Source organism: Trematomus bernacchii, unplaced genomic scaffold, assembly GCF_902827165.1.
Source record: "Trematomus bernacchii unplaced genomic scaffold, fTreBer1.1, whole genome shotgun sequence".
Lineage (NCBI taxonomy): Eukaryota > Metazoa > Chordata > Actinopteri > Perciformes > Nototheniidae > Trematomus > Trematomus bernacchii.
In genome coordinates, this window is record NW_022987698.1 from 1,078,919 (window position 1) to 1,104,539 (window position 25,621).

General features: G+C 42.6%; 1 protein-coding gene across 1 annotated transcript in view; it reads left to right on the forward strand.

Moving 5' to 3' along the window:
• skib (v-ski avian sarcoma viral oncogene homolog b) overlaps nucleotides 1–24,921 on the forward strand; it is a 30,288-nt gene extending 5,367 nt beyond the window's left edge. The window contains exons 2-7 of the mRNA XM_034139271.1: nucleotides 20,808–20,921; nucleotides 21,160–21,263; nucleotides 21,375–21,604; nucleotides 22,102–22,376; nucleotides 22,470–22,700; nucleotides 22,811–24,921. Of these exons, the coding sequence (XP_033995162.1) occupies nucleotides 20,808–20,921; nucleotides 21,160–21,263; nucleotides 21,375–21,604; nucleotides 22,102–22,376; nucleotides 22,470–22,700; nucleotides 22,811–23,032 (1,176 nt within the window). The 3' untranslated portion in view covers nucleotides 23,033–24,921. The remainder of the gene's footprint in view (nucleotides 1–20,807; nucleotides 20,922–21,159; nucleotides 21,264–21,374; nucleotides 21,605–22,101; nucleotides 22,377–22,469; nucleotides 22,701–22,810) is intronic.
• Nucleotides 24,922–25,621: the final 700 nt, after the last annotated feature.

Sequence of the window (25,621 nt, forward strand, 5' to 3'; positions counted from 1 at the left end):
TCATATATAAACTAAGATTCATTTAGATTACATTTGAATAATTAGAAGATAATTAAAAAATATTACTAAAAGTGTATTTATATAGCACTTTGCAAAGTCAAATAGCAAGAACAAAATCAGAAGGAAACACCATATAAAGCATACATGCATGCACATTTTCAAAGTTATATTGTACGTTTTTATTTTGAAGTTGCCCGGCCAGCTCTATTTCTGATCAGTTCATGTTCAGTGTTTTGCTCCATCTTCTCTAAACCTCGATGACACAGCACAGTGCTAATGTGTGAAAGACTTCTTGTATAACTCTTGGAGTGAGGGAGGAGGATGATTAGTGTTGATCAGCGATGATGAGATGAGGAAGGAGATGAGCCCTGGCTGTGACTGCAGTCAACAAGCCAGACAGTCCGTCGGTCCTTTAGTGGCAGAACAGATGCCTGTATGGGTTAGTGTTATTCCACAATCATCATCAATTCCTCCTCGATCACCTCCTGATTTCCAGCTCTGTGATTAAGAGTCAGGCCCATCTGGTGCAGAGACAGGAAATCCTGGAGTCTGCATCTGCTGCTGGCTGAGCTACTAAGCTGCTGTAGTCATGGGAGGGGGGTTAAACTCTGATAATCCTACATAACCCCTGGAATGCAGAGACCACAGTGCACATCAAAACCGTCATCTCCTCTGGACAGCGTCTTCAGGAACACGGATAGACTCAGACAGAATGAATGTTAGCCATGGTCTTTCTCCTCCTTCTTCGTCCTACTCTAAGCATCCTCACAATTTATAACCAGTCCCTGTGGAATTTTCTAATTAGAGCATGAATTAGATGTACTGCGGAGAGTGCGCAACATGGAGAAACCAACAGTGAAATTGTGCATACAATTCATGTTTCCTGATGAGACTTTAGCGGCCAGACATATTGCAATATGTATTCCCTTACATCTTCTCTCTGTCTCTCCTTAATGACCCTAAGCTCTAAGCTACATAACTGTTAGACCACATTGGAGATGTGCTAATGGAGCTCCAGCCAGAGCAGAAGTAGGCCCTGCTGGTGCCATATGACAAATCGGCATGCTGCTCTCGCCTACAATCCGCCCACCGACCACCTCCAAAGCTATCATAAGGATTAGCTCACGCAGCTAAACCAAACAGACTGCTCAGTGTTCAGACAGCATTTGGCCCAAATCGTGCTCGTGCCTCCTGTTTTGATGGCTGGCAGATCACAATCGGGGCTGCTATCGTTCACTTGCAACTGGTGCGCTGCCAAGTTGCAGCACGGAGCCTTGTGTGGCTGCGGGAAAAGCGGAATGAATGTTTTAAGGATTTACACGTCTCCCTTGCTCTTTGGGATATGCATAATTAAAATGTTCGGATTAGGATGGTTTAGATTAACTTTGAATTCTCTGCTGAGTTCTGACGCGGGGGAGACGCAGAGGGGTGTGACTGCACTTTTGTCTTCGTCTGCCAGCGGCATAAAGGCTTTGAGCTGAATCCTGGAGAAATAGTTCACATTACAGACCGGTTTTGTGTATGTGTGTGAGTGTGGGCAGGTGTGGACCTCAACATTTAGAGGCCTCTGTCAGACTCCACACATTCTCAAAAAGGACTCGTCCTCTGTTGGAGTCTGCTCCGTGCGCTTGTGATTGGAGGGCGGCTGTGGTTGCTAAGCAGAGCTGCTCTTCCTGTGCTAAATAAGAACTTCGTGCTCTCTGGCTGGTGGGCTCAAAGAAGCGCACCAGAACACACAAAAAAACACACACTCACATGCATGTATAAACACACAGTGCATAGACCTCTTACAGTACAGAGACCTTAGCCTCCTCCATTCACCGACCATCCTCTTTCATTGTGACCTCCAATACAAATCTCTACTCCTGCTGCTGGTGCTGCTTTCCTTTCTCCAACTCCTCCTCCTCCTCCTCCTCCTCCCCCTCCTCTTCCTCCTCCTTGTCTCTTCATCACACACACTTCTCCCACAGGTCAGTACTGTACAAAACTCCCCTCTCCATCACCAAGACCTCCATGTCTGACACCTCCTCTGCCCCGCCACCATCACTCACCTCCTCCATTTGACACCTCCTCGACCCTGTAGGACACACACACAAACACACACACATGCAAACACAGGCTCTCCTCCTCCACTGAGATCTCCTACTGCACTCCCCCTCACACTGCATTATACTTAGATCTCCACCTCCACTGTAGTGAGCACATGCTGTATCAGTCTGTATTCAGACTGGCCTACATACGCCGCACATGTATCACTGTACTTTTCCAGGGGCGACGGCTGATCGTCTACTTATGAAGAGATGAAAACTCGTAATCTGTCTGTGTTTGATTGAGATAGATAGATAGATAGATAGATAGATAGATAGATAGATAGATAGATAGATAGATAGATAGATAGATAGATAGATAGATAGATAGATAGATAGATAGATAGAACCATCCTGTATCTCCCTGCTTTCAAGAGCTCGCTAAATGCTAAAATGAGTGGGATCCACATCATTTTTTCGACACATTTTGCTGTGTGCCATTGCAGACGCCTATCATCTCACGTATCGGCTCTGCCGCCAGAACATTACATCTCAAAATCTGATCTTAGAGCTCGGATTCTTTTCCCTGACAATCTGCACGTACTGTAGAGCTCCGGGGCCGCCCCTCTAATAAATGGTTTATTTCTCTTAGCTTGGTTTCGCAGGGGTCAGAGCCTTGGGTTGTACAGCAGAACAATCATTCAGTGTTGGTGAAAAGCTGCGAGCCCCTGTGTGCTCTTCAGACCCTCTCGACATGCTTTCTTGCAGAGACGGAGCAATGCAGCATTGTCAGCAGGCACCCGTATCAAATGAATTCAGCACAGCTGTCCTAACCGACTCTATTGCAGTAAGGGGGGGGAAAGTTATTTATTCAGTTTTACAGGCACCCCAGGATCCGTCATGGTCACTCTTTGCCACAGCATCATCTAGTCAGATGGCTTTTTCTTTCCTATTTGACCTTGCTAGTCTTGTTTATTACTTCACTGAAAAGCACAGTGGACTACATTTCAGCAAATGCATCCATATTTGGTTTCTCTAAGTTTGAGCCACACCTTGCTCTCACTTGTTGCTCTTTCTTTCTGCATCAATACAGCAGGGTCTTCATTTATAAAGACAGGCGTGCAGATTGGCCACAGTTGCTCACACGCTGAGGACACCTCTTCCCTCACCCCCCGACCCCCCCCCCTTTGTTGCAGGTGTCTAATAGTTGCAGGGTTGCCCCGCAGTGTGCTCACTGAGCAGGCTGCCCAGCAGGGCCTTTCTGCCTCCCTTGTGCTTGTGGCGTTGACAAGCGTCTGGCTTTATTTCCAGCTAGTCGACGAGTGCAGACACAGACAGCCATGGCCTGAAATAGAGCAGGCCAACGCTTTATCCTATAATGAGGGGACTATTATAAGCCTTGTGTCTTAAGCACAGTATGGCCGGTGTCAAGAGAAGAGGTACAGTAGTACACGCATCATCTTAAAAATACGGAAAGCTGCTTTTCAGATTATCATCAAAATCACCTCTCCTTTTGGCTCCAACAGTCTTAAGCTGCTGCACAGGAGTATGTGTTAAGGTCAAGTGACCTTTTGAGATTTACTCAAGAGAGGATTAGAACAATTATGAAGCCTGCATGATAGTTTTAGACTAGAAAATACATTGATGGTGCAAAAACAAGCAAGTATTTTGCATATAATCAATTCACTCCTGACCTTGCATCAATTCAAAGTTTTAAATCAAATGCAAAGAAGATGGTCTGTTTGGGGCATCTGTCCCATATGGAATGTATGAATTATTCCAGAGGTAATAGCAGGGCATTGTTGGTGCATTCATCTTCACAAAGACGCCCATCTCTGCATGTCCACATTTAATTCAGGCCTTTCAGCTGCCCAACTGTACAGGCTTTTGATATAATGAGTCCCTCCAAAGAGATTAGTCGCCCTATCATCAACACAGCTCCCTAATTTCTCTGCCTTTGTTGTGGTGCAGGCTGTACTAAATGGGATAAAGGGGCTTGTCCCGGACATAGTGGGAGGAAGTGGCTTTTGTGTGGCTAGCAGGTGCAGTGGATGTACACGTGTATGCGTACATGCAGGGCCACATGTATGTGTTTGTGCATGAAGTTCTGCGTCTGGCCCGTCCAGGAGGGTATGTTCTCCCCCAGTGCCGCTGAGATACACCAGGAACCTCTGGAGCTCGACTTGAACCCTCAATCACACGGCTCCTCAGGGGTTTGCAGTAAATTCTTCAGGCGAATGGTTTTCTCTCCCCTTCCTCCTCCTCCTCTTTCTCTCTCTCTTTTCTCTGCTCACATCTGGTGAACAGCGCTAGCACCCCTGTCATCTTTTACTGCGTTGAGGTCATTTCCACCCTATCGGTAAAGTGGAAACACATGATGTGCAGGGTTCGGCCTTAATGGGGTGGGGCTGGCATGGACCAGCACTGACACAACTTTACAGCCCAGAGCTGCCAAAACAGCCTCTCTGTGGAATGCCTCTGACTTCAAAATGAAAGACATTTGCGCAAAATAATGTTACAATTATTATATTTACCCGTAAGATACAGCTACTATAATTACTTTTTTAAACGTGTTGGAAGTTAACGTGTTTTTCCTATAATTAATGGTGTAGCAAAGCAGAGCAGAACATGTCTTTCATGGCCCTTTGAAACTGCGAAAAAAAAGCAAGCATTGTTCAGGCTTACAGAAGGATATGTAGTGTATAATGAATAGCAACTCCAGAAAGAAATGTTTCTCCTTTTGGAGTTTTTCTACCTCCGTTTCAAGTTTGATTTTTGCTACAAAATTCTTCCCTTCACTCTCTTTTCCCCTGTTAATCATATTATTGATTCCAACTGACGAGCTGGAGAGCTTTTGGCAGTCACTCTGGATAAAGGGTGTGTCCTCAAGTTTAATTGGGATTCTCCTTTAGCAATAATGTGGATTTCCTCAGTTCTATGCCCTGCTGCGCCTTCAAATACTTCACACCACAGCTCACAGTGTTTGTCATTCTCAGGAATCCGAGCTTGTGTCATTTGTGAGAACTCAGCGCCGCCATCTGACACGTTTTAGTTGATTCTTTGACAGTGCATTATTAGTATCAGCTTGGTATGAATTAATTGTTCTGTCACGTTGACTTCATTTTATGGTAACATTTCTTTCAAGCCATCTATATACAGTATTATATGTTTCGCTGTAATGCACTCAAACCACAGTTCTGTTTGCAATAAGTTAAAGAGTAAACAACATTTGACCACTGTTAGATAATGTATAGCTTAAGTATCTCAATGGAATAAACAGTTTTACTGTCTGACTTCATGGATCTCAATGTGTTTCCAAGCAAATTCCAGTCACACTGTGGTTTCCATTTTGTGGTAGACAGAGCTGCAGTGTAAAAAGGGGTGGGCTGCAGTCAGTCAGTTACTGCTGTCTGTGGGTAGACTACAGGCTAGCAGCAGCTGCATGGATTTTTATTCCTGCTGTCCAACAGGACTCCATCATAGACTGCTGCAGCACTCTTTATTGAGGGCACACACTCCTGTGCTGCATGCCTCTGTCCTCATTACCTCTGCTGCAGCTTAGCTCTCTGCCTTTGTTCTCTCTCTTGGCTTGAAACTGGAGAATATAGAGAGAAGTGCTGAGGCTGCAGTTAGCTCGGCTGCCCACAACTTCTGCCGCACAGGAAAAAACATAGCACAGACAACCACCACCCCCTAAGCCCTCTTGTCTACATATTTCCACAAAGCCAAAGCACAGGAGATGCTCTACTTTGATTCATCATCCTGACTTGGAGGCAGCCCGGTTTGCTTCTTATATTCCGGCTGCATGTGTCTCTCGTCTCTATTAAAGATTTCACTCTTAAGTGTATTTGAGTGCTGGCCTTCTCACTAAATGCCCTCATGGTCAATCTGCTGTGTGAAAGGTCCGATAGACGTGTTCCTCAGAGGCGTCGAACAGCAGCCGTGCAGAGTGGCTGGAGGGACAGTAAACTTTTATCACACTAATAACCCACAGTCACAGCTACCTTAATGGCTTAGGCAGCCATGCCAGGGGTTGCCTGGAGGTCAGGTTGAATTGCAGGACATAAATGGTAGATTCCAACTGGTAGAACAAATAAAGAAAGAAGGAGGGGCATCTGAGGTGAGCAGAGGGGGGAAGAAAGTTGTTATTGGAAGAGCAGATAATCACTTAAATTGATTTGCAATAAAAAAGAAGCCATTGATTGGACTGCTCTTTTATAACACGCCAATCTGTGGCCTTTTAACCCTCTTTCCCACCCAACGCCACAAACCTTGGACGCAGTCCGAGCATGCCGTCAAAGGGCATAACTCCTACACAAGTGACAAGTGAGTGAAAACATTTGCCCAGCACTTGGTGAAAACATCAGTCAGAGAAGCAGCAGGAAAAAGGAGTGTGATTTGTTAATGGAGTTTAAATGTAAACTTTTTCTCAGATTCCTCTCCCTCTGGCTGAGGTGGATGGGTCTTGAGAGTGTTTGTTTTAGGTGAAGTCAGTGCTGGAACAGAATGTTGTGAACCGCAGGCCAGACTGTGGTTCTGCGGTTCAGCTTCGACCTGAATGCAGACAGCTCTGTTTGTTTTGCTTCTCCGTTTCTCAGGGAGAAATTTAGACGCTGCCAAAGTCCTGCGCTCACACCCAAGGCATGCAAATAAAAAACCCTTCACACAGGAGAAGAAATAAAACTGTACCTGGGTGTAGTCGCTACATCTGGACTTCACCACCAGAGCAAGGGTACACGTCTATTGGTGTCTCTGCTGTCCGGCTCTCATCTTGTAAAAGGGCTCTTTGGGAGATGAGATGGCATTTGATTGTTTCAGTGGCAGGATGTTTGTGTGTTTTGTTCCAAGCCTTTTCATAAATAGCAGTTTTTATGTTGCTGAGGTCAACTGGTTTTACTAGACTGGAGAGGCAAGTCCAGAGGCACGGAGGCCTCCCCACCATCTGGCAGCCATAAAAGGGGGAGCAGGAGGTTTTTAGTGGGGGTTTATGGGATGGTAGGGTGAGACATTGAGGGAGAGGAGAGACAGAGTGGATGGTGGACTTTGGTTGCCCCCGAGCTGCAAAGCTTCCTCTGCAGTCTGAATGACAGGTCAGAAGTTCATTGCCTTTTTTTTTCAAACTGCATCTGCCTTGTAAGGTGAAGGAGGTGACAGTTGGTTCAGAGTTCGAGGGCAAAGGAGAGGACGTCACCGTGAAGCTGTTATCACTGCTGCAAATAAAGAAATATTCTGGGCAGGAGATCTTTGTTGTGTTTTAATGAGCTGGCTGTCTTTTAAAAGTGTTTCAGGAGACGATAGCTCAGGGAGTGTGTGTCCCCTTGTTCTTGCAGAGCCGTTAGCTTGTTATGCTATGCAGAAGATCAGATCTGAGTCCTACAGATGGTGCAGAATTATGTGGCTGCGTAAACACTGGTGATTCAATGGATTGGTGTTGTTTGGGTATGCGTCACCCTCCGAAAGCGCCATGCACACCACAGAGTAATGAACATTAAGTTGTTTTGTACAAATTCAGGTTCTCTCTCTTTTTGTCCAGAAACAGCCCAATAGTCAGGTGGTGGCTTTACTTTATTTGCACATCTGCCTTGAGCGGGAATCACAGCATTGTTAAGCCATGAATATACTGAAGTTTGGGGCCAGTGAGATTCTCGTTAAGATTTTCTGCAATGAAGACACTCCTGAGAGTCTCAGTTATGTTCTGCTGGAAGATTTCTTTCCCAGTTTTAAGAGCCTGAGCTGGAGCTGTTTGGTCCATCTGAAGCTGGATGCTCAGCCTTATAGGTTTTCCAGAATGGGGTTATCATTGCAGAGGACTGTGCTGCTTTGCTGACTCTGGCACTGAAACCTCCCATAGAGATTTCATCTTTTGTTATGCTGCAGCTGAGATGTGTTAACCCTTAAGCCCCTAAGATATTTAGGCAATAGAATATTTGAAGTTCTGTTGTACCCACTGAGCGCTTCCATGGCATTGTTTTTGTATTCTTGTTGTGTTATATTACATTAAGAGTAAAGCCAATGTTTTCTTCTTATGAATAAATGTTATTGACCTAGTTCTCTCGCCTTGCGTCTTGCGTTGGGGCTTAAGACCCTCTGCCGCTCTGTACAGTTTGTATATGAAGAGACAGAAAGTGCTGACGGCAAAATAATGAGAGCGTGTTTGGCAGGCACGCCCTTGTAGGTTTCTGTGTCACTCAACTCTAATACATTTTTAATTGTTTCCTTGCTGTGGTATAGAGCTCAACATGGCTTTGCTCAGTCACACGCTATTTAGGCGTCTCAGGCTCGGTTCAACTTGTAAAAAAAGGAGGAATAGAAAGTGTAAGGTAGGGATTTTCACTCATTAAGACTAAAAAAACAGAAACATAGGAACCTTCTGAAGCATGTTCCTGGCCTTTTTCTAAATGTCTTTGTGTCGAAAAATGTATCTACAACATATAACACATGGAGACCAACCCTTCCTTGACTGACACAAATACACCCAGCAGGTATTGCCTGATTCTCTATTTGAACCATCAACAACTAAAATAATAATACATTTATCGTTTGAGTTGTTTTTTCCAAGCAGAAATGCTTAATGGTTTGCGGTTCTTAAAGGTAGGGTAGGTAAGTTTGAGAAACCGACTCGAGATCGCTAGAATTTGAAATAACACAACCGGAGAAAATCTGCCACTTCCTTACAGAGCCCCTCCTCCAACACACACGAACGCGCACATGACCAATGAGGGCACGAGATAAGTTTGTGCACAGATGGAAGGCTGACAGGCAGGTAGGCCATCCAGTTATTTTAGCCGGGCCGGCTAAAATGATTGGTCGTACTTTTTACAGTATTACAGCTTCCACAGATGACATTTTTTTATGGATTTTTTGTCAAAGCACTTAAAGGTAGGGTAGGTAAGTTTGAGAAACCGGCTCGAGATCGCTAGAATTTGAAAATACACAACCGGAGAAAATCTGCCACTTCCTTATAGAGCCCCTCCTCCAACACACACGAACGCACACATGACCAATGAGGGCACGAGATAAGTTTGTGCACAGATGGAAGGCTGACAGGTAGGTAGGCCTTCCAGTTATTTTAGCCGGGCCTGCTAAAATGATTGGTCGTGCTTTTTACAGTACTACGGCTTCCACAGATGACATTTTTGTATGGATTTTTTGTCAAAGCACTTAAGATATTCATTGCTATCGGGATGTTAAGAGCATTCCATGGAATATAACAAAGAGTGTATCTCGAGCTGGTTTCTCAAACTTACCTACCCTACCTTTAAGATATTCATTGCTATCGGGATGTTAAGAGCATTCCATGGAATATAACAAAGAGTGTATCTCGAGCCGGTTTCTCAAACTTACCTACCCTACCTTTAAATTGAGCAATTAGCGGCTTTTCCCCCTTTATTATTATAGTAAACTGGATATTTTTAAGACATCTTGTGTCCTGCAAATTGCGATGGATTTTTATATACTTTATATATCAAACAATTAATTGAATGCAAAAATATAATCTGCAGATTAATTGTTGAGAAAAGACTGTCATATATAGTCAAATTAAAACACCAGAGGCAATTTTTTTATAGCAGCAACTTCAGTAGTAGCATTGTCATTTTAGAGTCCTATTAGCATTATTTGGTTTATTTTGGAGTGTCTCCAAAAATCATAACAATGGTACAATTAAATATACTTCCACTGCCAAGAACATTGATTGCACTTGCAAACTTTAAAGAAAGCATCAAAGAGATCGCCAAAGGCAGCGACAATGAAAGAATCCAACCAGATCTCCACTGAGAGCCTCTCAACATACTTCGGCCTGTTTATTCACGTAATGTAAGACTCTCAAGCTTTAAGAGAACGAGTGAAATAAAGCCCAGGCCCTTGATTGAGAGGCTGGAAATGAAGGACTCTGCTCTTGCTCCGTCCACTGCAGTGATTCAGGGGATAAAAATGTGGCCTGTGTCTCTTTAAGAGCGCTGGCCTGTCTGCAGAATGCATCAGTCCTGTGGAGCAGACACAGGCCAGCAGGAGGAGGGGGGTTAAGGGAGGAGTGTGGGGCTGTGCGGAGGGAGGAACGAGGACAGGAGGGAACAGCCGCAGTCTGGGCTTCCAGCCTCCTGGCTAGACTGCTGAAAGTTATTATTGAGTTCCTGTGTAGGGCCTCCCCTCCCTGCGGCATACTCCTCTGTGCTCACTACGAGGTAGATAGGGAGTACTGGAGAGGCAAAGAGAAAAGTTGGCAGCCTCCCATGCCCCTTTGCAATGACCCTATGTGCAACAAATAAAGGATAATTTAGTTTGATTGTGTGTTTTTGCTGGGGTGAAGCCTCTAAAAGACTGAGAGCAACCGCACACGCTAACAGTCTTACAGCTGCTCGACAGCAGCTGAAACTGTGGCCTAGCTCACTGTTGTCTTAAGTTACAGTTTAGCAGACATGTCCTGTTTTCTTAGGAATGGCCTTAACTAGTCAAGACAAGAAGGTTGGCGGTTCACCAATGAGAAATCAGCAAACTAAATCCTCTCCTGGCGTGCTAAGTGATGAGTATGATTCAAGGACAGGTGGTGGGAGGACGACGTCTCCTTCAAACAACTTTGTCTTTACAGTAAATGCTGGCTTTGAATTGAAAGGAAAACTTAAAGCATGGATATAATGAAGATTATCAATAGATTCTTAGTTGCAACACAAGCTAGTTCGCATTTCTTGCAGTACTTGTGTAATTAGTCTCTTGAAGGTTATCTTGTGAGCGTCCAACCTGCCTGTCTAAGAGATTTGCGGGGAAAGGCCATGGAGATTACATAGTTACACACATCATGCCCTCCTTCTCAGGCCTGTGCCTGCCTGCAACACTAATCCCTGGCCTGCCTGCTTTCCCCGTTAGCGGCTACATTAGCGCCTGAGTCCTTCCAGCTCAGCCCACCAAGATAGAGACAGACTTTTATGTAATGCTCTGTCCGGTGTATTTGTTCTGAACCTGCTGTTGCTCAAAGCGGGGCTCCTGCAGGTTAACAGTACCCAGCTGCTGCCCGCCCTACTGTACTGAACGTGTCAGGGCTTTGGCTCGCGAAAAGCCATGCAGCACCTGAGGCTCGCCAGGAGTCCATTTTCCCTCACATACCTTCTGTAGCTTGTCACATGTGGGCCCTGATTAATCCAAGCATGTGTCTTCATTCATGGTCAGTGCGATCACTCGGCCTCTGTTTTAAAGCCGTCTCGGGCAGGGTTTGCAGGAAAGCTCGGGTGAAGGGGGAAAACCCTGGCGCTGAAATGGGTATTTTGTGGAGTTCTGTTTGTTGAGTCAGAGCTTAGTTGGGCTCTACTGTTATGTGGTTGCCATGGAGAAAAACACAGGCTCTTGTGCAATAAAAATCATCCAGGAAAATACATTTCCAAGAATTTTTCAGAGTCAAGAAACAGACGGCAAATTGCAGAATTCATGAGGTGCTGCGGTCCACCACCCGCCCCTCTCAGTCCTCCATTTTAGAGAGCTCGTATTCATTTTATGGAAGCTTCGAGGCTCGAGCCCTCTCACCTATTTACTTCTGTAAGCAGATATGTTTTCCTATGAATGGAGGAGGGAAACAAAACCAGTGTTTAAGGATGGAATGTGTGATCTAAGGAACGGATGTTGTGGGTGTTTTATCCCCTATTTCCCTTACAGACAATTCCTTGAACAAGTGGAAACAAGTGAAATGCTATTTGATCTCTTTCAAATATAACTGTATACACACACACTCGCACTGTGAGGCCCTCCTTTGATTCAGCGAGGTGAACATTTTCAGAGATAATAAGCCCTGGTGTAGTTTTGAAAATGTGTTCACAGTTAATTGGTCAAACACTTATTTTTAGTAAAACTGTTTAGTTTCCTTCGTCAAGGTTGCCCATTGCTTTGTAATTAAATGTCTCTTATTCTTAATTTTTTCTATCTATTTGAATGGACCCATTAGATCTTTTCACACAGTCTAGCTCTCTGCTTGCTCAATAGCTTTAGTAAAACGCCTCCTATGTGGTGGTGCAGTATAAAAACCCTGGATCTCAGGCTTTTTAGCTGAATTTGAAGTTCAAAGCTAATCAATCCAAAATAATGCCTTTAAAAGACACATTCTGTGTCTGTATTATTAATTTCGTTAGTATTTTATTATTTAAATTGTCTTAGACACAACAGTGGTTGATAAGAAGTTTACTAACCCGGTGACCAGGAAGGCAGCATTTTAACAGAATGAATAGAATGGTATCTATACATTTCAGCAGGATTTATTACCTTGGTTCAACCAATTAGCTCCTGAGCAGTTCTCAGGACTTATACTGTGTTGGTGAAATGACATCACATGGGACCCTGAGTGAGCAGTGACCCTAACTTCACCTCGCCCTCTCACAGATTTTATGACCTCCTGCCCTAAATCCCCCTCTGCCCGTCCCATCCCCTCACACCTCTTAACCTTTGGTATTCATCCCATTTTCATCTTTCCAAATAAACCTGCCACCTGCCCTCCTCTCCACTGGCTGCTCAGGGAGCACGTATACATGTGTTTTATCTAAATTAGCTGAGTGTTACTGCGCTGATGGTTATTGTTGTTTTAATTATTTAAAGCAGTGGGTCTGCTCAAAGTATGTTATATATTTAGTCTGCAATATATGCCTATGACCTAGAAACTGAAATAGTGACTACGAAGGAGCTGAAACACTTAAAAAATCATATCTGCAAGGTTTTGGGTGGTAATGGATAAATTGTTTAAAGAAATTAAACAAATGTTTTTTTTCCAGCATTCCAAAAACAAATCTTAAATGCTGCTTTTCTCTGTCTCATCTGGTTGTTTACTGATTTTGTTTTGGGGTTTTGGACTATTAGTGGGACAAAACAAGCCACTGTGATCAGCATGTTTGGTTATTTGACAATGGATTGAATAATCAAGAAGTGAATTGTCAGATACATTGATGAAGAAGAGAAAGGTTATTTTGGTACTCTAGAGAAGTCAGCAAAGTGAAGGCCTATGAGGATACATGTGTTTGTAATGTGAAAATTAATGATCTAATTACTTAGCAGGGATTTTGATTCACTTATATGTATATATTGGAAAATTACAATAAATAAATCAAGTATAACAAGACCACTCTCTAGCATAAGAGTGTGTTCTTGGTGGCCTGTTTTACTCTGTCCTCGGTTGTTAACATGGGGATCTCTCGCGTCTGTCCTGACTCCTTCACCGTCTCTGCCCTGTGAGGGAGGTGCAGAGGAGTTGTGCTGTACCAGGTACTGCGAGTGATATAATGGTCTGTGTATTATGAGCTGTAACTGTTTGGGTTGCGGAGAGGTTATCCAGTGACATTTTAATCGTCTTTCTGCCTTCTTTGCCGTGGCATTAGTATTAATCTGCAGGATTAAAACCAAGCCAGTCAGACTGGACTGAACAGAGGGAGTGTGCTGACAGTGGGAACGGCGGCGCACACTTCCCCTGCGTACAGGCAGGGATGTGCTTATCAGTGACAAACCAAGGTTTCCAGTCTGGAGACATCAGAGCTCTGAAAAGAGAGGATGGTTTGTTAACACACCCAAGTGTCTCAGAAAGGACAGAGTTGGGTTTTTTTCAGCGAGAAATTCACAGATTTTAACTTTTCTCTTTCATTGTTTATGGTGTCTTTTATTCAGACATCATTTTGGAGGAATTTTCTAAATTCTTTAACATTTGACCGAAAACCTGCATTATGAACCGGGGCATTGAGTTAGACAGCCAAGGGCATTTTACTGACAATGAACGTTTTTTATTGTATTACAGTATGCGAAATAACAGATTTATTTTAAAGCTCGGTGCTTACTGTGCACTTAAAATCAGGATATGTCGACCTTAAATTTAGATTATTCTTTTGTTAAAAAAAATGTTATGCACATCTCCCAATGTGAAACTTGAATGCCCCTTTAAAAGAAATATTTTTAATATTCTCAGATATGTTATCCTGGCTGTATTTGAAACTCATTCTGTTCCACTTCTTGCAGAAGAAAGAATAAGTGACCCTTGAATTGAATTGTGGTCCCACAAGTGAAACCGTATTCGCAAAGAAAATAATGAAAAAATAACTTGTATTTTCAACTAATCCAAAATATTATTTTCTTTGTTAATATGAATTAGATTTGGGGAATTTTAAATCCCAATAATTATAATTGGAATGAAAGCAGGTTTAATACTTTTTTTGTGGATTTTTCTAAACTCCTCATAGCAAACTGGGCATTTTACTTTTATAATCAATTGCTTGTCCCTCAATGACCACAAAACTGGCACTGATGTCCAAGATTTGACTTATTGAACCAAAGCTGTGTTGTTAACAGATAAGAGTTAACCTGATTTTTATAACATATTATGACGTATTTTTAACAATTTGATTTAGAATGATGTCACGATGATACATTTAAATACATGTAAGTTATATATTATTTAAATACACAGAGAAGCATTAGTGGCACAGATGAGTGTCATGTGTAATGCCAAGGGATTAAGCTGGCATGGCAAAGATGGCGTTGGCACTGCTGCACAGCGGAGATCAAGTTCTGTGAAGGCACGCAAACATGTGAGGCAGGATGCAGTCGCACACGCTCTGCAACATGGCTGCATGATACTTTATAAATAATGATAACTTTTACATTTTGTAACAATGGTAAAAACAGCTGGAATGCATTAAGAATTTCACTATTTTAGGCGTGGGAAGTATTCTTGCACACGCCTACCTGGAAACCATTTTAGTGGCCCCGACAAAGACCTTCTCACAGCTTTCCCTTAATTCAATTCAGGAGCAAAAAAACACTCTGTATCACTGCTGTGTGTTCCACTAGAGTTGCAGCTAAAGCTACTTTAACAGAGTTTTTTTTTACGGTCATCAATGGATACTGTTGAATAGAGGATACAAAGAATAGAAGAAAAGGAATAACAATATTTACATGACTAAATATTTCATTTGTTTGGCTTGAAGCCCAAAAAGAAAATCGCTCTACTCCTTTTCCGTGTGAGGTTTTGAACCCAGAATCGACCAAAACCAAAGTAGTAATTGGCTTTTGAATCTAATTTCCTCACAATTTCGCAGAAGCTTTTTTTCTTGTTTTATTCATGATGTTCCTGAAAGTTTCGTAAATCCTTTTTGAGTAAGAATTCATTTTACCCTTCAGGAGCACTAAATTAAATTCAATAAACGTAGGTCAACTCGAGTCTGTTTTTGCTCTTCCTCTCTTTCTCGTTAACCTTCATCCCCTCCGGCTTCCTGGTTAGCGCTGCAGCTGCTCCTACATTATAAGTGTGCTAGATGTGAATAGAAGCATAAAGGCATTGTGTGTGTGTGTGTGTGTGTGTGTGTGTGTGTGTGTGTGTGTGTGTGTGTGTGTGTGTGTGTGTGTGTGTGTGTGTGTGTGTGTGTGTGTGTGTGTGTGTGTGTGTGTGTGTGTGTGTGTGTGTGTGTGTGTGTGTGTGTGTGTGTGTGTGTGTGTGTGTGTGTGCCTTTATTGGTTTGCAAGACACAGCCTTGCGTCTTCACAGATCATGTGCTCTGGAGTTTAATTCTCTTATTGCAATAGTACAGCGGGGGGCTCAGACAACTATCTGCTGAATTTGGCGCTATGTGCTCCTATAAATACACCCGTCATAGAGCACGTTTCATTTCCTAAGATAACTTTGCCTCACAACCATACCAAACATGCTCATGCTAATAATGTATAATCTGCGGCGATATCTGTTTCGTATGTTTTAGTCTCGGGTGTCCATGTCTGTTTGAATGACTTATGAGCCCTTTGTACGGCGAGGTCATCCTCACAGAGAGAGTGATTTGGATGCTACTGTCAACATACTGTAAGAAAGGCAGGCAGGCATGTCCATGTTATTACGGTTGCCATGTTTGGACCTGAACTGGAATTCATTTCCCGCCCTGTGGTAGTACGGTATAATCTTTCTTTTTGTTTGTTTTCACCAGGGAGATGATCTTTCAGAGAACTCACTTCAATCAGGAACAGATTTATTTCGTGACGCAGAAGGTAGAAATGAAACATGTTAGCAAAGGATTATAGAGAGTTGGATTTATTTTAATAGTTTTAATTCATATTTGGACACGCTTTAAATAATATAGTTTTTACTTTGCTAAATATTCAATAGCTAGTTAGGAATTGACACCAAAATATATGATTTGCTTGTGAAATATATTGTACAAACGGTGTACATAAAGTATAAGCTCCAACTCGACCAAATACAACAACAAGTCGCTTATAATAATAATACAATATAATAAATTAAGCAATTATATCTAATTTCACAATAGAGCATACTTTAGAAACGTTTAATACATTTTGCTACATTCGGTTCAATTATGAGACATGAATAATTCTTCTGAGGTTGAAGGACTTAACCATGGACAACAATAATGTAAAGAGTCTTTACGTATGTACAACAGACGTAACTCTATATACTTAGGAAAAAAACCTCAGGAAGAGTAACCGAGGTGGGACCCCTCTACAACGAGAGACATGCATGCCGATATAAGGAGATTTATGCAACTGTGGTCACTCGATCTTGTGTAGCATTAATCTTCCACACACAGCTCACTTTATTAATGCGTGACAAAAGCATAGCAGTTCTCTAACACTGCCTTTAAGCTATAAACGTCAAGCTGTGCGGACCTTATGAGTTGTTTTCCACCTTGGGAAGCAGCAGCTCTCAGACCTCATCAAGTCTCAATCCTAAAGACAATTAGGGCAATCCAATAAGCTTTACTTTAATGCCGACCTTATGCCAAGTCCTGCAGCTCTCTTTTTGTGTCCAAACTGTCATGGCTCGGTTCAGCTACATAAACAATATATCCTCAAAAATGGACACAGCAGTGGAGACAGAATAAATTGATAAATTAAGCTAAGATTTAGCGAGGGGAAATGGGAGCTTGAGTTGTATCGGTGTGGGTGCACGGATGAGGTTTCAGGGATATTTTGGGCAGACAGCAATAATTTTCCCCCAGCTGTTACAAAGTTACCACAGAGCTTTATATAAATCAAGAGGTACAATTTATGCAGTGAGAGTTGAATAGAGAGCTCAAGGCATCCCTGTGAACATCCACACCGAACTACAGGGATCAGATTACTAAAACTAGTATTCTCTCACTTCCAACTAAGGCTGTCACCCGAGCGAGCCGTGCCAGTTGGTGTGCCCTTGAGTGAGACAGCGCCCCACTAAGCACATGTCGATCTGGGGATTACATTCAGGGGTTTAGGACGGGAAAAGAGGCCGTAATCTGAAACTGTTGTGTCTTGTTGCTGTGCACTTTTCTTAATGCCATGCTATCATGCAGCATGCGTTGGTATTGTATGACTCTTGCCCGAGGAAGTTCAGCTAGGAAACTATTTTTGTCTCACCAGATGAGTGCTACCCCATGTTGTATTTCTTGATAATTTGGGGGGGGGGCGGGGGTTCACAACAACACATGGTAGAGGTTTGGATTTAGGGCCCCCTTCAATCAGTATTCTCTGTGGTGTTCGAAATTCACTCTCAGTTCAACAACAAATGGCAGCCCTAGTTTGGTCCTAGATTAACTGCACCAGGGTTCAATAAACAAATAGTGTTGATTAGCTCCATGTTCAAGTGAAAAAACAGTACAATCCCCATCACGCTCCAGTTAGCACAATATTGACTAATTATTCTTCAAGCAGGTCAAACGCTCGTTGACATTGATATGTTTCCGATGTGTTGTGTTTCTCAGTGATTATCTGCCATGCCAGCATGAAAATAGCTGGGGCTTATCCCGGTATTACCATGCTATTATATGACACTAATTAAAAAATAAAGCATGTCTACTTTTGCCCAGCTGCTATTAGACCCTGTTTAGCCTACAGGTTTGCTTTGAAACGCTCCCTCATTACAGCGCCTCAAAGAAATATCATACAATAGCGAGTTGAAAAGGGCAATGCTTGAATGGAGTCTTAAAGGAGAGGCTGTACTTGGCCTTCAAGTATACATTCCTTCAGCTCAGTGCTTCCTCTGTGGTCCCGCTCCCCTGGCCCACCCCCCTCCTACTCAAGACTCTGTTCCCACAGGGGACTGGGCCAAAGCAAACTCCTCAGAGGAAGTCTCCCTCTCTTAGCAGTGAGAGAGGGATGTCCTATCATCTGGCTCAGTGGGTCCTGCTAGGCAGTAGGATGTGCGCAGAGGGTGTTATGACTCCGTGGCCATGCTATGTCTATGATGTGGTGGTGAGTTAAGCTCGTGCGACTGCTCTCCTGTGAGGTCAGTGTCAGATTTAGCCAGCAGGTCCCCAGTGGTGTCTGGGAGTGTCTGTTTTCTGACTCTATTATGTCTAGCACTCCTATTCTTCCTGGAGCTGTAAACCTCAGGGTAGAAATAGTACCAGACAGGCAGACATCCTTTTGTCGGGAAAACAACAGTCATGCCAGTAATTACAGAGTCTGATTACACCAGGGCAGCAGTTCTTAGAAAACCACCGGCCTTGAGTCAGGCAGGTGAGTGGACGATCACTGCTGAGTGGGATGCAGTCAGTTAAAAGAATTAACCTACAGAAGCAAAACCAAACACTAGGCTGTTTTTGTGTGTGTGTGTGTGTGTGTGTGTGTGTGTGTGTGTGTGTGTGTGTGTGTGTGTGTGTGTGTGTGTGTGTGTGTGTGTGTGTGTGTGTGTGTGTGTGTGTGTGTGTGTGTGTGTGTGTGTGTGTGTGTGTGTGTGTGTGTGTGTGTGTGTGTGTGTGTGTGTGTGTGTGTGTGTGTGTGTGTGTGTGTGTGTGTGTGTTTGTGTGTGGTTACAGGTTAGACTGGAAGAGAGATTTGTGTGACAAGGAGACTAGAGGGGAGTGTCCAGACAAACATGTCATGTGTATGTCATGCAACAAACACCTGTATGAAGTAACACTATAAAAAAAGAGATCAGTCATCAGATTGTGGATATATTTTTTTTTTGGGGGGGGGGTAATTGGTAACAGTTTACTTTAACATAAGGCTTTTAAAAGCAGTCAATATGTTCGGACGAGAAACTAAAACTGTAAACAAAAACAAATGTTTTGGTAGAAGTTGTTTTTATTATTATTATTGTATTTTACAAATTTTTGTTATATTTTGCTTTATATTTTCTTCTCTTGTTTAATTGACACATTTGGATTTTAAAGTGTTTATATGTCAACACTCGGAGACTAGCGACCACTTTTTTGGAAGCTAATATGTATTAAAAAAAAATTTTTAAGTATATGAAGTTTAATTTTATTTGATCTAGGATTATGAAATGAAGAGCAGTGCTTTTATAATTTGTTTAAAAAGTACCAGACAAAAGTGAAACCAATTGATCACTATTTCCTAGATCTCAAGGCAAAGTGCTTGTTTTATCCGTTTAACTAAGATAATACATTTCAGATTTCATTTTGCTTGATAAATGACCTACACTATTATTTAAAATGATTAATAAAACTCTTGTAGAAACTCTTTTACTTATTTTGTTGCAGCGCTACAGACAATTTGGCTATCTGTAGTTCAGGTATACAGTGCCAGACCTCCACCCTTGAACACACTGTACCAGACACACACACTCCCACACACACATACTGTATGCATGTCAACACCCGCCAACCACCCACCTCCCCACGCGCACCAACTCCCACTCATTCTCATAACTGCCTGCACACACACACACACTCACGCAGCGGCTGGCATTGTGTAGCTGTGAGACGTGAATCATTACCGGCCGGGCTTCTCGCTTAATGCTAAATGAGGTTTGTCATTAATTTCCATCTTGAGGTGATTACAGTGGAGCAGCGATAAAGGTTTCACAACTACTCGCAACCCCGCAGGAGTGTTTTCCATTGAGGATTTTGAATGTAGACAGAGTAATCATTTGTCTTGAATCGCACAGGCAGACGAGGAGATGGGAGTGTTTGCCATTCCTGGAGGCAGAATGTCATAGTAGTGAGTAAGAGAGCAGCAGGCAGGTCTGTGCTGGCCTCCGCGCCTGCATAGGTAAACATATCCTCTGTCTGACAAGTGCAGACCTGAGAGCTGAGGAGAAGCTATCTCAACACGGGGCTGCAGCTTGCCACACACACAGACCCTACAATATATACAATCAGGGTCTCTGGAGATTCTGTATTTTGTAGCACTTAACAAGGCAGATGCTTCCCTCCCCGGGTTTTCTAAGCGTAGTTTCGCTGGAACATTTCATGCCTCTGCGGCCCTCCCTGAACTCTCTCTGAACACTTCAACTCAATCGTCTGTCAGATCTGAGTGCAATTACTTTAATTTGTCTCCCTCTCTGTCTCCCTCTGTTTCTATATTGCAATATTTCTGTGGTTCGGGCAGTCGATCTGCTCCACCTGATGGCGCCTCTTCTGCCTGGCAGGGAGCAATGTAGCCCTATTGGCTGCCAGCCAGACCAGCTTGAGTGTCTGCTCAGCTCAAAGCCCTGCTCCCACTCACACACACACACACACACACACACACACACACACACACACACACACACACACACACACAATCATGTAGACATGCCAAGCTCAAGACTGAACGCTTACACAGACACATCTTCTATCCCCCTTGTCTCTCTGTGACTTCTTCTCTGTTGGTTGGATTTTCTTGCTTTCTGTGAGGCTCTGCTCTTGGCTGTAAAAAGTCACTCCATGTTCTGACAAATCTGTGTGCTGCCTATGAATAATGCCATTAACAGTCATACAGTAGCATTTTTAGAAGTCGTGGGCTCCTGAAATATCCACTGTACTCCATTATGTAATGTGCACTTTATCTCTGTAAGGATCACGATGATTAACCGTCTATTCTCTTTCCTCTCCCCAGTCTCCAAGCCCGGCCCCAGCCAAGAGGTCCAAATCTGACAAATTACAATCTCCGTCAGCTGACAAAGACAGGAAACCCGACTGGCTACAATCGCTGTCAAAGTCTGCACACAAGGTTTGTATGCGCACATTGCTAGTGTGAAAACCGAATTTGCCGCAAAGGTCAAAGGGGGGACTTATAAGCCGTTGTCTTTTTGAATCATCACATTATCACCTATGTATGGCCTCTCAACATTCAGCCTTGTTAAATGAAAAGGGGCCTTTGAGTGTGTTCGTCACAGATTACTTTACCATATTCTAGTGGTAGTTTATTGTGAGTTTATTCAAGTTTGTTGTTTGGTTTGTTGTTGCAGGATCTGAAACAGGTCCAAATGAAACAGAGGCCCTCCGCTTTCCGCCCCTGGTCTCCCAAAGCAGCAGAAAAAGAAAAGCCGGCCACTAAGAAGGAGGTGGATAGGTGAGTCATCTGATGAAAGCTGTGGTAGTTTTAGTTTTAAAGAGACAATCATTGTTAATATCAGGCTTACAACCATGGAAATCTTTATATTGATCTTCATTGTCTACACAGGTCCTACTCAAAGACTCACGAGACTTTGACAGCGGCTCCCCTGGCCCCTCCAGTCAATCCGAGGGACAGCCACACTCCTAGCAGGGGGTCAGCAGTCATTTCCAGGCCACCACAGGAGATGCTTAATGGAGACGCACAACCTGAAGTAAAACCGCCTCCCTCCAGTCCTGCCAACCAACCGGAGGACATGGACACAGACGGAGAGATCGATGTGGACAACTGTGATGACCGTGAGTTGGAATAATCAGAAGAAACAGAAAACTTGACAAATGACAAGATGTATACAGTTGATATTATACACAGGTTTTACAGTTACAACTGGTTTTACACAGTGAGCCCCACTGGACAGGAGGTCAGAGTGATTCCTGTACAACTCCGCCCCCTAGTGTTTAGTGGAAGAAATACAGGCAAAATATAAGTTGCATGCTAATGTTGCTGTTATTAGCCAAAAAAACAAACACCAACATTCTACTTTTCCATGTTTTAAAACTGAGATCTAGCTAATAACTAAGTAGCTAGTACTTTCCACCTTTTATGCCAGGAGGTACTTTTACCTTAAAAAGTCGAAATTACAATTAAAATACATGAATACAAAGTTATGTATCCACACATTGAGTCGACTTGAAACACATAAACACATCAAGTTTGCAATTAAGTGTGAAAATAGTAAACACAACCATATTCTTGGTATGGTCTTCTTATTAATGTAAAACTATGTTTCTCTTAGGTCCAGTGCCATCTTCCTCCCTGGCTTCTCCCCCGTCAGCCTGCAGCAGCGTGTCTCAGACTCTGACCCCTCAGAGCGTCCCTCCACCTCAGGACGCACCCGGCTGGCAGTCGGGGATGGTTTGTCCAGAGATGGACACCCTGAGACAGATGCTGTACGGAGGCACAGACAGCAAAGAGGCCCGGGAAAAACTCCTGCAGGAGATTATCAAGATAAGAGTGAAGCAGGAGGAGAAGCTGGCAGTTGCTTTGCAAGCGAAACGAAGCCTTCAGCAGGTATGACATCCTGTTCCTGTGAAATACTATGTGGCAGGAATGAGTCATCTCTGTGTTTTAAACATGAAATGATTCTGATGTCTTTGTTACCAGGAATTGGAGTTTGTGAGGGTGGCAAAGAAAGGCCGTCTTCGTGAGGCCATCGAAGCCAAGCGAAACCTGCGAAAGGAGATCGAACGCCTTCGCGTGGATTGGGAGAGGAAGATGAGGGACGCGGAGGAGTCTAGTGGGCGGCTGAAAAGAGAGCTGGAGAGGGAGAGACAGCTGCGAGTGTGTGACAAAGGCTGCGAGGCTGAACGTCTCCGGGTCAAGTACTCCACTCAGGTGAGATGTCTGCAACATAATCAACACAACCACCTGTATATACTGATTTGTGATTTTTTAAATCCCTTTGCTTCATTTGTATACTGACTGCCATCTGTTGTTTTGTGCAGATTGAAGAGTTGCATGTGCAGCTCCAGCAGGCAGAAGCTGACCGTGAGCAGCTGAGACGAGAGCTTCAGCAGGAGAGAGAAGCTCGGCAGAACCTGGAGAGTGTTGTTAAAGACCTGCAAACCCAGCAGGCCCTGCAGGCCGACAGCAGCCCTCCTGCAGAGCCCATGGACGCAAACACAGACGCACACAGACAGACCACACAACCCACCAACGGATCTTAAAGTTGCACATTCAAAACTGGAGAAAGAGACTCAATAAAAAAGGAGCATGGTAAAGGACTTTGTTGCACCTCCTGTTAGGGAAAAGAGAACTCAACAAACTGCAAAGTTTTGGAGAGGAAAAATCAGTCATATATAATATGGTATGATACAAATCAATATTATTATGACAATTTATGAATTTTATGAAATGAACTGGAAAGTAGCATGATGTCTGAGCATGTTGTAGAGCGTGAAATTAAGAAAGACTTCTTCAGTGATGACCACATCTCTCCAGTGACGTCAGAGACACATGACGCTGTCCAAGGATTTTATTTTGGTATAAGCTATTCTATGATGTGCAAATATAGCCACATAACACTACTTGAATATGAAGGGAAGAAACATGTTGAGTGGATGATGAAACTCTTGGTGCCACAAAATATTGGTACACTCAAAGGTGTCATTGCAGACCACTGGAAACAAGAGACACCAGTTTACCACTATTTACTTTTAATATCGGCTTGCTTTTTATAACTGTGTAGAGGATGTACTTTTTAAGAAATAATGCTTGCGCAGCACTGTTATTCCACAGGCAAGAAAAAACATCCATATACAAACATGTACGCATGTATACCGGCTTGTCTGCCTTTTGTATTTTATAAACCTGAAGTATTGGAGGTTACGTGGGCTGCCTTCAGGTCCACCACTGTTTTATGCTTAGATATTTTATGGAAGTGTTACTTTTTAATATTATAATGCAACTTTATTTGTTGTTTGAGCGTTGTTTTCCAGTTTTTGCAACCAAACCATGTGATAAATAGCAAATATTCTTGCCCACCTTAGTGCAGATAAGTCAACAAATGCCCTCCTAAAAGAAAGAAAAAGACTTCAAGAGACGTCTGTTTTCGTTGACATGCGGTACTTCTGATTTTCTATTGAGTATTGTAAAATAATTTATATTCTATAATAATAATTTGCTGCCTATCAACAGAAAGCATTCATTTTTAGTCACTGGTTTTAGGGCTCTTAAATCAACAAATGCTGTTTATATGAACAACATTTCTACATATTATACGAAAATATGGATATATATTTTTTTACTTTAAGAAAAGGAATTGCACTTTTTAAAGAAAAGAACCTTGCATTGAGCATTGTACTCCCTGTTACATTTTTAAACACGAGATAAGAAACTTTGCATTCAAACACACTTTCCCTCAGTTTCCTCTGATGTAAATACAATGATATTGTAAATAAGATATGTGTCGGTATGTTTGCTTGCTCCAGACTTAAATTGATTATGAATATTATTTTTTGCTCTTACTTGAAACCAAAAAGAGACTATATTTGGATTTTAAAAACTGCAATTGTGTTGTTGTATCCCTGAGCATCATTGCAATCACAGGGCATTCAGCAGAATGAGTGGACCTGTTGGTTTGAACAAGGAGAAGGAAACCATCAAAGGTCATAAACCTAACAGTAGTTTTTCTAGGTTTGACACAGCAACAGATTATTATAATTTGTCCCTTGATTTTGTTTATTTGAAAAGATCTTTATTATTTGATGAATTATAGAGTATATATTACACTACAGACCAAAAACTGAAAAATGGATTTGAAATCTCTGCACCTCCAGCTCCCTCGACAGATAGATCAGAAGCGACACTTTCTATCGGTTTCATCCATAGGTGCTCTCGTGTATTTTAGACAAGAAACACTTTTATGTCTTATCATTACTTATGATACCCTCGCTCAGTATTTGTTGGGTACAGTGTAATAGCAATATCCATTTTGTTAGCTGATGCTGTTGTAGTTTTGGTTTGGATGTGGGGTTTCACTTGCCTCTTGTTTAAATGTTTTCTTTTCCTTTGGAAAACTTGTATAATACCCATTAAAATCTAAATCAATCCTAAATCGTTCTGAGAAGTGTTTTTGTTATTGTGCCTGCGATGGAAACTGTGTTACAGTGCATGTTTGTGTCTCGCAACTTGGAATGCCGAAATGTATTACAGACATTCAGCGGGTTAAGAAAGGTTAAGATTGGGTAATTGACAGAAATCACTCCAGCCTGTTTCCTCAGTTTCACAGACCGTCTCAAGTCAGAGGATGGTTAGCTCACATCCCAGCCCTCTCTTTACCAGATCACTCCTGAATTTGTTCATGAATATCTCCATATAAACCAGAAGACAGACTTAAATACAATAAAAAGAGATGTATCGTACTTATATGATATATATGATATGAAAGCTATTGAAGAAAAATACTTTCCATAAAAAACAGCATGATTTGGGTCACCAGCTGGTGGCCCAAGTATTGGGACTCAGTTTCCGTGCGGAGGACACAGGTTCAAGTCCAACCTGGCACCATTTACGCATGTCCTGCCCTCTGTCTCCCCCTTTCAACACTGTCACTCTTCAATAAAGGCTAAACTGGCCAAGAAAAAAAGAAACAGCATCATTTTGTAATATTTACAACGTTTGTATGAAATAGAGGAATCACTTAAACGCAATACATAGAGTTGAGTCTTACTTGTCAAGTGAATAATAATATCTGGTCACTATTTGAAGTCACTGTTTCACATGACATGAAAGCTATTAAAACACTGAAATGATCT